The 13,709-nt window shown below is 43.1% G+C and overlaps 1 protein-coding gene across 2 annotated transcripts in view; it reads left to right on the top strand.

Moving 5' to 3' along the window:
* The window catches only part of ANKH (ANKH inorganic pyrophosphate transport regulator), a 139,778-nt gene that overhangs the window by 64,615 nt on the left and 61,454 nt on the right, over positions 1 to 13,709 (top strand). For both annotated transcript variants that reach the window (XM_082380359.1, XM_082380358.1), the window contains exon 2: positions 11,496 to 11,712. In XM_082380359.1, the coding sequence (XP_082236485.1) occupies positions 11,496 to 11,712 (217 nt within the window). The remainder of the gene's footprint in view (positions 1 to 11,495; positions 11,713 to 13,709) is intronic.

The following is a 13,709-nucleotide window of genomic DNA, read 5'->3' as shown; positions in this document are numbered from 1 at the left end:
TGGAGAGCCTCTTAGCATTTCTACCACCCTAGTGATGGGGAACTGGTGCATGAGCTTGGGAAGACAGCCCATGTGGTGCTGTGTTCCCAGGTTTCGTCTGTACCCTTTGCCATGCTGTGTGGTGCTGATGCCAGAGCATTAGTGACCTGATTTCCTTTATCCTCATTTTCTTGGCACAGCTCAGGTATTTGATGACTTCAGCCTCACTCCGTTCATTCTCCACATTTACGCTTGTAGTGCTTGCTACATATTATAGTTTAAAAAATAATCTTTGCTTCAGGGTCTTTGGAATTTTCCATAAAAATCCATCTTTATCCAAAAGTTCTCTTTGTTCTGCTCAGCTAATCCTCTCTGTTTAAAGTAAGCATTTGGCCCCAACTGCGATATCTAATTCAAAGTGGAAAGAGGGCTTGGTTCAGGATAATAGAGTGATGGTTAGGATCTCAAGCCCAGAGGTCAAGATGTTCTGGATTCTTCTCCCAGCTCTGTGTCGCCCTGGACAAGTGGCTTAGCCTGTCTGTGTACCAGTGTTCTCACCAGTAAGCTGGGAAATAATAGTACATCCCTCACAGAGTGGTCGGGAGATGTAAAGATCTCAGAACAGTGTCCGTCAGAGAGCAAGCACTCCGGAAATGTTAGCCGGGATAGTTTCATCGTCATTATTATGGTGGTCATTGGGTTTCATAAGCTCCAAATGCAAATAGGCATTCGCTTCTTCTTCTCTTAGAATAAATGCATTTGTAAATGTCAATAGACGTTCATAGATGACATTTCAGAATGTTGCAGTTGAGTCAGAAAAAGGAACAGAGCCTCGGAGCTGCTTGCTCAGAGATCTACAGCCAAATTTAAGGTGCTAGAGAAATCAAGAAAAAGAATCTACTCCTAATCATGGAGAGAGTATGTACGTAAGCAGGGTGCGTAAGTATGTAGGCAGAGAGAAAGCACAGAAAGTTAGTAAAAAGACTCCCCCGATCCCAGAGTCAATCTATTCCAGACTGTTGTTTATGGAGTTGTTGTGTGAGCTGTTTAGTTTAGTTTTGTTTTGTTAATAAAGAAGCATTTTAAACTCGGTTCTACAGTGGAATAGACATAGTCTTAAGATACTAACCAAGAGGTAGCATCATTCGGGGACCATATAACCTTATAAGTATTAAAAAATTAGTTGGAAATGGAAATTTTCACAACAGTAAAGATGTGAGATCAAGGTGAGAAATAAGTAAGGAATCTTAAATGACATGGGAATCTTTGGTTTTTTTAAAGTACACTGGAATTTTCATAGTAATATTTCTTCCTTGTCAAGCCTCCTACCGTCTTGAATTACAGTTAAATTTAGGTATATAAGCTTCATGTTTAAATGAAAGGTCAAGAGGATCTGAGGAGTGTCCTATGACACTAAAATATATCCTTGAACGAACTAACACATTTCTAGAGTAATACATCAGGCATAAAATGCTTTTTGTTTTCCCTGAAGTATGAAAGAAACCAACAGGAGAAAACTGAGTTAGCCAAATGTGGTACCTGTTTGGTTGTTTGTTCTGTGTAGAAACTCCTGTCGAGGTGTGAGAAGTGACAGAGAAAACCAGTGGTATATTTTGGACTTGCCTTGTGTTGTCTCTGAGTTTCCAGGAAGCACTAAATATGGATAGCACTGCACAGCGCAATGACTCTGACGACCAAAGAGACCAGGCTTCATTTTACTGCCACCCCCTGTAAACCACAACCTCATGTGTGGGTGTCAAGTTCTTGGCCAGAGCTCCAGCTAGACAGAGCGAGGTGTCTCCTTTAGAGGGGTACAGATCCTTGAGAAAATAAAACATGGCTAGAAAACTACCGGGAAGACAAATGATCTAATTTAACCCAAACCACTTTTTAAAATACAGACGAACAGAACAATAACAGTGGAAAATTATAGGAACCCAGACTCTTTGAGGGGATTGAAATCCAAAGGTTGCTGATTATCTATGTCATTGGAAGATGCTGTTCCCACAGGTAGCTTTGCTTCCACGTGTACTTCTGAATTTTCCACCCTTCCACAAATGCAGATTTTCTGAGGACCTTGGGTTTGAGAAAGATTTTTAAACTGTATTCTTTTGCCACAGTAATGGTTGAGTTTGCTTCATGTCATAGAAGGTGTAACGGGAGCGTTGAAGCTGTAGACAGAGGAGTGGTCTTTTATCAAAGACAGAAGATTACCCAGCCCTGTGTCCCACTGGTTTTTCTAATCCAGGATGAGGCAAGTGAAGGAAGTATTCATCTTACTAAAAGTAAAATAAGGGGACTTTCAGCCTTTCATATAATAATCTCACTGCTATTTTAGGGAACAATACCAGTTTCCAACTCAACACCTTTTTCTGACAGCAATATGGTTTTTTTTAATTGAAGTATAGTTGATTTACAATGCTGTGTTAATTTCTGCTGTACAGCAAAATGAATCAGTTATACACATATGTACATTCTTTTTTATTTTCTTTTCCATTATGGTTTATCTCAGGATATTGAATATAGTTCCCTGTGCTACACAGTAGGACCTTGTTGCTTATCCATTCTGTGTGTAATAGTTTGCATCTGTTAATCCCAAACTCAGTCCATCCCTCCCCCATGCCCCCTCCCCCTTGGCAACCACAAGTCTGTTCTCTACGTCTGTGAGTCTGTTTCTGTTTCGTAGATATGTTCATTTGTGTCCACTCAGCACCTTTTTGTGGAAGAATTTGAAGAGCCATTTCTATATGAGCAGTGTGATCATTTTTTTACCGTATGGCCATGAATGTCAGTTACAGGATCCGAGTCCAACCGCCCTGGGTACTTCCTGAACAGTGTGACCGTCTCTCTCCAAGCCTTGTTGCCCTTACAGGCACCCATCCTTTCACATTTGGAGACTATCACCCTGGTTACCTGTCAGGGCACACTTAGCTCTTAGCAGGGTTCTCTCAGCTTCTCCGAGAAGGTTCTCCTTTGAATCTAAACTTCTGATTTTCTTTTCACGGCAGCTGACTTCTGTTATAGGATTTGACTTCATCGGGGAACAGCTTGTCCTATATGCCAGTTGACATCCAAAGGACATGAAAAAAAAAAGTCGGAAAAAAATCTTTGCTTAAGCTTTATACTTAAGAGGCTAATCATGCATCCGCCTGTTGCATCCTGTCTATGTCTGTGTGTCTGCAGTTAAGGAATCACCTTTACCCAGTTCTTACTGGGTGCCCATGTGACATAGTAGAAATAGCAGTGGATTTCCCTGTCTATCTCATGAGAAAATATCAGAGGTACAGGAAGGTGTATAGTGCTACTGCCATCTCTTTGCATATTTTAAATATGTAGATTCTACCAAAAATGGGTTTATTTACCCAGAAAAACCAAACCTGCAGCTGGAAGATTTTTATGAAGGACCAGATATATCAGCTGGATGTTAGTTAACACATTTCTTCATTCACATATTGAATTTTAACTATGTGTCAGGCATTGTGCTGAGTAGATGTAGGAAATCCGGTGACAAATAAGCCCAAACCCTGCCTCAAAGTAATCTGGCAAGAAGGGCAGTCTGGTAACCAGGCAACCACAGTACAGCCCAATGAGTGCAGCATTGGGACCCGGGGTATAGGGTGCCAGGGAGCACAGAGGAGACTAGGCCTAGGGGATGGCTTCGCAGAAACGTGATTCCTGGGAACTGAACTGATTATGAGTTTACCAGGTGAGTGGGAGTGGGGACAGGGGTAGAGGCAATTCTATGTAGAGAAAAGAGCTTGAGCAGAGACCTTTAGCCGAAAGGGAGCATGGCGTATCTAGAAAACTACAAACAGTTTAAGCCTCGTAAAACATAGTGCAAGGGCAAGCGTAGAGACCAGACAGACAAGCAAGGTCAGATCGTGAGTGGCCTTTGTGAGTGGTCACTCATTGAACAAATACTTATTGGATGCCATCTACCCATGTGCCAGACACTGTCACAGACACTTAGAGCAACATCTGTGGGGCCCACGGTCTGTGAACAGGATGCAGCCCTGAAGCACCTCGGATACCCTTGTAGGAATTTGGGTTTTTGTGATCTGACCATAGTGTGGAGGGAAGGAGGGCTTGGAGACAAGAAGACCACGAGTGACCTGACCCAAGGCATGGTGGTGGGGCTGGAGAGAACTGGACAGATTAAGAGTGACTAGGTGGACTTCCCTGGTGGCGCAGTGGTTAAGAATCCGCCTGTCAATGCAGGAGACACGGGTTCGAGCCCTGGTCCGGGAAGAGCCCACATGCCACGGAGCAACTAAGCCCGTGCGCCCCAACTACTGAGCCTGCGCTCTAGAGCCCGTGAGACACAACAAGAGAAGCCACCACGAGAAGCCCGTCCACCTCAACGAAGAGTAGCCCCTGCTCACTGCAACTAGAGAAAACCCGCACGCAGCAACAAAGACCCAACACAGCCAAAAATAAATAAATAAATAAATAAAATTTATTTTAAGAAAACAAAAAACAGTGACTAGGGAAAGAGTATGTTTGGGACCAGGACGTCTGTGCGTACGAGGCCTGAGAGGGATCCAGGGAGATCCTCAGGCTTCTGGGTGGGATGCATTCATTCAGAGGGAACCCAAGAGGAAGGCTGGGTCTGTGGGAACCCAGGTAGTCTAGTAGATGGTGAACCCAGTTTTGGAAATGTGCAGTGTGAGGTGCCACAGGGGCACTCAGATGGAGATGGGTGGGTCTGGAGCTTAAGAGAAGCCTGAGAAATCTGGAGAGATGGATCAGAGACTCCTGAGCAGACAGGCAGTAATTGAAGCTATGGGAGGGGGAGGGATTGCTGAGCCAGAGTGGAGAGGGATGGGAGGCGAGGGCCCCAGGCAGAACCCTGGGAACACCGAGATTTGAGACAAAGAAAGAGGAGGCATCACGGAGAAAGAGCTGGAGCAGAAGAGCCTGGAGGAGAGCCTAGAAACTTCAGCATCACTGAAGCCAAGGAGGAGACAGCGTTTCACAGAGGGAGCGGCCAACAGGGTAGATCCGCCCAGGGGTCAGAAAGACGACGACAGCAAATGCCCGATTGGTTTAGCAGGAAGAGCATGTGTGAGGGCCGGGGACAGAGAAGCCAGCACCCAGTGGGTGCACTCAACACAGCATTATGTGCCGACTCCCTGTCATGTGACCAGAGCATGCTAGAGCTGTAGTTCTGGGGCTACAGATGGGGTTCCTGCACTTTGGGAGCTGCTATTCCAACAGGCTGAGGAGTAGATGGGAAGAACAAAAGTGGGAATAAGGAGCACAGGTAACACTTTATAGAAGTTATCTGTGAAAGGGAGGTGAGAAAGAGGGCGGTAACAAGAGGAAGAGAGGAGGCAAGAGAAGGTTTATTTTCCACATGGAAGAGACTTAAGCATGTGAGAATGAGGTTGGAAAAGAGCCCGTCAAGTAGCCAAGATCAGACAAGTGGGAGAGGAAGACAGCGGCTCCTGCCAAGGTCAGAGAGGCAGAAATGCAGAGACCCAGGGGGATAGCCCTAGACTCACCCTGGTCAGACTGGCCTTTCCATCATAACAAGAGAGAGGAGGTGAAGAAGGGTTTGGGGCAGATGTGTTTTGTTGAGGATCGTTTTAGGGAGAGAAGCAACAAGAAATTTAGTTTCTACCTGATGGATTCCATCTTGCAGATGAAGTAAGAGGTGAGTTTATCTGCTGAGAAAGAGGGAACGAGGCAGCCCAGGAATACAGAGAGCAGGGGTGGGAAAGATGGACAGATAACTGAGCAGTGAACAGCCCGGTTGAGGATGGAGACAATGAGTGTGTAGTGGCAGCACCCTGTGTTGTACATTTGATTTCAGCCGCTCCCAAAGCCCAAGTAGAAGTCTGCAAATCTAGTTAAGAGTGGAATAGGTAAATAATGAGATGAATCCAAGGTCAGAGATTTGCGGACAGTGAGTTGTGGGTACTGACAAGGGTGAGGTTAAGGTGACGACTATGAAATGTAGGGTAGAGTAAGGAAGGACAGGCAGGAGGAAGGAGAAGATGGGGGAGTCAAGAGGGTGACAAGTTTAATGAAGTTTAGAGTAGCTAGAGGGGGAGGAACAGAGAGACCCTCACAGATCTCCCGGACAGGAGATCAGCTGTGCCGCCTGGACACCAGACCTACTCTCAGGGACAGGGTATCACCTCCTGGACCCGCTCCCGGGGGCCGGGGGAGGGGAGGAGGTAGAACACTCCACCCAGCGCCCAGCTGTTAAGGAACACTCGCTGTTAACACTGGCGTGAAATGATTGGCAGGACTGGGGTGGGGTGGTGACTCTTGGTTTAAAGACGCTCAGTCGGCAGTTAGAGATGTTTCTGGTCTCTAGAGCCCAAGTTTAAAATGTCAGGATCCCTTTTAGGGTTTAAAGATCTAAGACAGTTCATACCAGGGAGATCACATGGGATTTGTTAGCCATTTCCCTGGAGGCTGTGGTTTTTTGGTTTTTGGGTTTTGTTTTGTTTCACTTTTTAATATCCTGTAGTTTTGCTGACTTTCTGGGGGAAAAAATTAGGCATTAGAACACCATGAACCTGGCAGACACTGGGATTTACTAAGGCAGGTAGGACCCAAGAAAAGCCTTCTGGAGCCAGATAAGTTTTGAAGTCAGACATTACATATTGACGACTACCCACAGCACAGAGAATGCTGATGTGAAGTGTGAGGAGGCCCCCGTGCCATGCCATCTGGGACCAGAACCAGGCTGGGGTTGAAGGTCAGCTTCATATTTACAGTAGTTGGAGTCTCGGTAGATGTGGCCCTAATTTAAAGTGTCTTTACTCTGGAAAGCCCATGAATGTTTAGACACTTGCCTCTGAACAGCCGGTGAACCTCTGTTCTTACAACAATCTTGGGACAGAATTGTGACTCCAGGCCTAATTCATTCCAAAGACATCTCAGACACTTTCTTAGCTGAATTTCAAGGCCACAGCTCTTCCTCTTTCCCAGCCACAGTGGCTGTTCTTCCTGGTCTTGGCTAGAGATGCGGCAGGGCTCGTGAGTGACGTGGCCAGAACAGTAGTAGCTAACTGACGGATGCTGAACTACAACATCCTTAGAACCCCCAGGTAACATGGAAGGCTCGCCACATACTTAATGTTTAAATTTATTTCTAGAGTGCTACAGGGCTGAATCTCAGACTCCCTTCTATCTATACCCTGTCTAGATAATCTCATTTAGTCTCCTGCCTTTAAATGCTGTCTGTATGCTGATGACCTTCAAATGTCCATAGCCGAGATGTCCCCTGGACACCAGGCTCACGTAGTCAACTATCTTACCTGACTTCTGTGTTTGGAATGCTATGGGTGTCTCACACCCAATAGGGGACTCCCCCGTGGAGGTCTTGCCTTTTCCTCCCAAACCTTCCCTCCCCCAGTCCCTTCATCTCAGTAAGTAGCAACACCATTTGACCAATGACTCAAGCCAAAAAAGTCAACAGTCAGCTTTGATTTCTCCCTTTTCCTCACACCCACCACATAGTCCGTCACCAGGTCCATTTATTTTACCTCCAAAAAGCTCGCAAGTCAATCTACTTCTCTCCGTCTTCCCTACGCCCCCTGGTCGAAGCCATCGCCTTCTCTTACCTGGATTACCACAGAACTCCTGGCTTCCTGCTCTGCATGTCCCTCTCCAGGCCACGTCCATCCCTGCAGCCAACAGGAGCCTCTATCCCACCTCTGCTTGGACCATCTGATGGCTTCCCACTGCTCTTAGAACAAAGCACCGTGTTCTTCGCTGTGACCTGGAATGACCTCAGCATTGTCTACTCTTCCAAGTTCACCTCTTCCCCTCTACTCTCACTGGCTGCCTTTCTGTTCCTTAAGAACACTAAGCCCTCCTGCAGGCCTGTGCCTTCCTCCAGCTCTTTATACAGCTGTTCATTCTTCATCTCTCAGCTCAAATATCACCTCTCTGAAGCGGTTTCCTTGTCTAGTTCATCTGAATAAGCTCCTCCAAGGAAACCCCAGCTCATTAATTTCATTTCTTCAGTACCCATCACAGGAAATGTTTATCCTGTTCATGTATATTTCACTTCATTCTTTCATCCTTATTGTTCACCTATCATGTGATCCCCTATCATGTTTAGGTCTGGGGATGTGGTGTGAACCAGACAAAGTTCTCTTTGTGCCCTGGAGCTTACATTCAAATGGAGAAGATAGACAGGAAGACAAATAATAAGTAAATAGACAATATAATGTCAGGTAATGAACATACTATGAAGAAAAACAGGGTAAGCAAATTGAGACAGACAGGTAAAGCAAACAATAGGTGATGGAAGGAAGTATAAGAGCTAATGGCTGATAAGAAAACATCACAAATAAGTGGGCAATGGGTGTTTTATTCAAACTGGTGTTGAAGAAGTAAACTATTACGAGAAAATTAATTTTAAGCCATACCTCACAGCATAAGTTCCAGGAGGAGTAAAAAGCTAAATGCGCAAATGAAACTATAAACTAGACAAAATTACCTTAGCTAAAGATGGGTAAGAATGACAGAGTCCAAAAGTATGGAAAGAAGCTCCATGAAATGAAGAATCAACTACATAATTACTTAATATTTCTGGTATCAAAAGAAAATCATAAAATTAGGAAGTGAACAAATTGGGGGAAGTACTGAAAATGGAAATAATAAAAAGGCTAATAATATTAATATAGCATACCTCCTCAATTCTAAAGCTCTTTTTTCTTGCATTTTAATGCTTCTTGAAATCAGGATATGTTTTCCCATCACGATATACATTTAATTTGGCCAATAAAAATGTTAAGTCAATAGTAAATCTTACAAGTAATAACATCTTCATCTTACAATCAAAATGTGATTTTCTTAAAGTGCATAAAAATTAGTATCAACATTGAAATTCCTGGCAGAAAATACCTAATTCAGAAAATACCTAATTCATTCATTAGAAAATACCTAATTCATTCATTCATCCAACAAGTATTTGAGTGTTTTATAAGGTAGCAAGGTGGTAGGTGTACAGCGGTAAACAATATAGACATAAATCCTTGCTTTCAAGTGCCTTTTCTAGGCCAGTCATGGGTGGTGCCCTGTACACTACTTATAGATCCATTATTTCAGCAAGAATAAGTACCATGGCCAAGGCCACTCAGTACTTAAGTGGTAGAAGCGGATCCAGTCAAGTCTGCCGGGCTCTAAACCCTGTGCTCTTTCCTCAAATTACCATAATTGCTGAGCTCAGTGGAGTTTTCACACCCAGTCCTGCTGACAGAGCCGTTCTTCCCTGTGCCCTTCTTTCTTCTCTCGTGCCGCTGGGTTTAGGACTCCATCATGGAAGAGCTGGTGGAAATAGAAAGCATTGCCGTTGATGCCCCAGCCAGAGCTAATGTCTTTTTAGCAAAGAATAAAATTTTGCCAACAAGACATATAAAAAGACTAATCCTGCATTATTTAGGGACCCTCCTATATAGTTTTAAAACTTGTGCTAATATACAATTTTATCATTTAAGTTCGAACACGTATTTTAGCAATAAAAAGTAAACAGTTTTCAGTCATAGATTGGGGAAGGATGAGAAGGAAAAAGAACAAGCCATACACTGTTCTCTGTGTCTGAGAGAAACGTAATTAGAAGTTGTACTGCGCTGGGGATTCTGGAAGCAGAACCTGCGTTGGGAAATTCCTGTGCAAGTGATTTATTGAGTATGCGCTCTCCGGAGAAGGGGAGAGGGAAGCAGTGGGCGGTGGGGAAAAGTTAAACAAGGATGTGGTCTCCGCTGGAGACTAGCTTCTACCTGATCCCACGGGGAGCTCTGGAGCGTGAATTGTACCAGAGTGATCAGTCCCACAGTGAGGCAGGGGAGGTGACCGTTTATACCCCTGTGTCAGCTAGCTTGGCTTCACAAAAAAGAATGAAATAATGCCATCTGCAGCAACATGGGTGGACCTAGAGATGATCATACCAAGTGAAGTAAGACAGAGAAAGACAAATACCGTATGATATCACTTCTATATGGAATCTAAAAAAATAACACAAATGAACTTACTTACAAAACAGAAACAGACTCACAGACTTAGAAAACAAACATGGTTACCAAAGGGGAAAGGCAGGGGAAGAGAGGTTACTAAGGCGTTTGGGATTAGCAGATACACACCACTATATATAAAATAGATAACCAACAAGGTTCTACTGTATAGCACAGGGAACTATATTCAATACCTTGTAATAACCTATAATGAAAAAGAATCTGAAAAAGTAGATATATATACACACATATGTACAACTGAATCACTTTGCTGTACACCAGAAACTAACACAACGCTGTAAATCACCTATACTTCAATAAAAATAAATTAACTAATTAAAAATGTATTACTATACAGAAAGCTGACTCTCCCACCCAGCCAGTTGCCTGTGCCTAAAGACAGAGGCGAAGTTCTGGGGACATTTTTAAAATAAAGTTCTTCTTCCTGGACATCCATTCCCACTACCTCCAGTCTACTTTATTGTCTACCAGGTGGGAAAGTTAGTTTGGAAATGCCATCCTGACAAGGCCACCAGTACCTCAGAGGGTCCCTCATGGAGGATGGTTAAAACAGAATATTCTATGACCACATCTTCTCCAGCAAGAATTATTCAAAAACGGTGTATTTGGTTTAAAGATTTTCTTTTCCTGTTTGTCTGCACAGAGATCAGGAATCTATTTCAAGTTAAGATACAGTAAGAATCAGGTGAATAGCATCCATTGATTGTATAATAATTTCCTTCAACACCTATTTTCATAGCATAGAACTTACTTTATGCTGTGAAGGATACATACATAACAGATACCTAGTATTTCACACACACACACACGCATACACACACACACAAACACACACACCCCTTCCTTAAAGGAAAAGAGAAACCATCACCTACTCCATATAAAGTGGCTGACCCATTTCCAGAATGCCTGTTGCTATTATGTAGGTTCAGCCTACAAATAAAATTTAACACGTTAACCTTTTAACCAGAACTTCTCAGAATTATTTTCTGATATTAACATAAAATGCTTGTTGGGTTTTTTTCTATTACTTTCACCCCAGCGGACAGCTATCTCCCCCACAAGAAGATATTTCAAAATGAAGCTAATATGGATGAAAATGAAAACTAATAACCTTTATCAAATTGCAGTGAGATTTACCCTATAAGCTGCCTAGAGTGCCTATGGAAACATGACCTGCTGAGTTTTATTGTAGGAGATAAGACGACGTTTCTTATTTATTTATTTTTGGCTGTGTTGGGTCTTCGTTGTGGTGCGCGGGCTTCTCATTACGGTGGCTTCTTGTCGCGGAGCACGGGCTCTAGGTGCGCAGGCTCAGTAGTTGTGGCTCACGGGCTCTAGAGTGCAGGCTCAGCAGTTGTGGCGCACAGGCTTAGTTGCTCGGCGGCATGTGGGATCTTCCCGGACCAGGGCTCGAACCCGTGTCCCCTGCATTGGCAGGCAGATTCTTAACCACTGCGCCACCAGGGAAGCCCCAAGACGCCGTTCCTAACGCTGTTTGTGGGTTTCTTCCCTCCGCAGGCCTTGAACCGGGGCATTGCTGCTGTCAAGGAAGATGCAGTGGAGATGCTGGCCAGCTACGGGCTGGCCTACTCCTTGATGAAGTTCTTCACGGGGCCCATGAGTGACTTCAAGAATGTGGGCCTGGTGTTTGTGAACAGCAAGCGGGACAGGACCAAAGCTGTCCTGTGCATGGTGGTGGCTGGTGCCATAGCTGCTGTCTTCCACACCCTCATAGGTAAGGCTGTTGGCCGTCCTTTAAGAATCTAGCTTTGCTAATTCCTTCTGCCTCTTAATTTATTTTTGTGTATTGATTGTAGTAAGTGATTTCTTCCATAATTATTAAATATCATGACAATTTTAAGGGATGGAAAGAATGGAGTTTGTGCTCCTAGGTCAAGAAAAGAAAATGTCCTTTGTCTGGCAAGCTGTATGTCTCTGGTTCCCAAACCCTGTGTCAGTGAGGGAGGAGTTTCATTAACAGGTGAGCAGATCTAGGATTAGCATTCAGTAAGGTCAAAAAAATGTCAGGTGCTTTTGTTAGAGACAGACATTACTTACTGTTTTCTTTTTTAATTGAAGTATAGTTGATTTATAATGTGTTAGTTTCAGGTGTACAGCACAGTGATTCAGCTATATATATATACGTATATGTATATCATATATATGCAGTATATAGATATGTTCTTTTTCAGATTCTCTTCCACTATAGTTTATTAGAAGATAATGAATATAGTTCCCTGTGCTATACAGTAGGACCTTGGTGTTTATCTTATCAGACTCAATCTTAAGAATAAAAATAGAATGAGAGTTATTCAGGATTAATTCTTATCCGCAGTGAAAACAAAGGAGATTGTTTTATGTATTAAAATTATCTCATTTTAGGGCCCCATATTTCTATTTTAGATGAGACTCAATACTCTGGGCATAACATTCTTTCCATGAAACAACAAGAAAATTTTATCACAGTGACTGGCCTACGGTTTCCCCAAGACCTAGGAAAGCCCCTTCCTTTAGAGCTGGAGTTCTACTTCTGCTGCCTTCTTGGTGGTGATAAAAAACCCTAAGGGCATGATCTCAGAACCTCTTGGCTTCAAAACAGCTTAGCTTACCTGGCATAAAAATTGAATGGCACACCTACTGAACGCGGTTACGTAGAGCCTGTGAACAACACTTCACAAACCCGTAGTGTGTCTTCAAATTAGCACTGGTTGTATGAGAACCATGAATGTCCGTGGTGAATGAAGAGCCAGGAGATAAACCCAAACCATTTACAGTGTACTCAGGTGTCAACTCATGTTTACTCATCCCAAACCATTTACAGTGTACTCAGGTGTCGACTCGTGTTTACTCATATAATTGTGAATCTAAAAGTAAACAGACTGAGGCCTTTGTGGTCTTCCTTTTTAATACAGCATAGGATTTTGTGCTAAGAACAGTGTGGACGAGAGGATGCTTCTCATGGGCCAAATATCCAGGCAAAGTGTTGCTATTGATCATTTCATTTGGGCTCAGAGCTTCAGGGCATGGGGCAGAGAGGAGATGCCTTTCTTTCCCTTAACTTACACCCTGAATACTAACATATCCACTGAGTTTTAAAGAAAACTTCTGCAGCTAGATTTGATCTGGGCCATTTTCATAGATGGTATACGTACTTGAGAAGATTCCATATGTGAAATGAGTGGGTCTAAATAAATTTTTGCCTAAAGAGGAAGATAAGTTAGTTTCCTTTCAGCTACTTACTTCCAAGTAAACCCAACATTCTCTGTTTTAGTCATGCTCAAATGAGACTTTGGGGCTAACAGCTAATTACTCAATGTCAGTAATTAAGGAAAACTTGAGTGTACTGTGTTATTGACACTGTTGGGAGGGGCATTTGGTCACTGAAATAAAAATCAAAGTCATTTTCCAAGTTAAATGCAAGTTTTTCCATTTTAAAGTGGAATCATAAAATCTTACATTTGAACCAAAATGGTTCTACATCCCAGATATATTTAACAATTGCTTTTATCACTGTTGATAGTTTTACAATTATCACTTTTTTTCTTCCAACAAACAAATGCTTTCTACAGTTACTATGAAAGCACATATCAATTTCTTTCAAACACTTAAAACTCAAATTTTAATGATTTTCCCTCTTCTAGTTTGTTGGCCTCATTTCAATTTTCTGCCTAATGGTTTGATTCTTCTCTTGCCTTCTACTGTCTGCTGCATCAGGCATCTTTGCTCACCTTC

Source organism: Balaenoptera borealis (assembly GCF_965194805.1).
Source record: "Balaenoptera borealis genome assembly, chromosome: 2".
Taxonomy (NCBI): Eukaryota; Metazoa; Chordata; class Mammalia; order Artiodactyla; family Balaenopteridae; genus Balaenoptera; species Balaenoptera borealis.
This window is presented reverse-complemented; position numbering and strand designations above follow the sequence as displayed.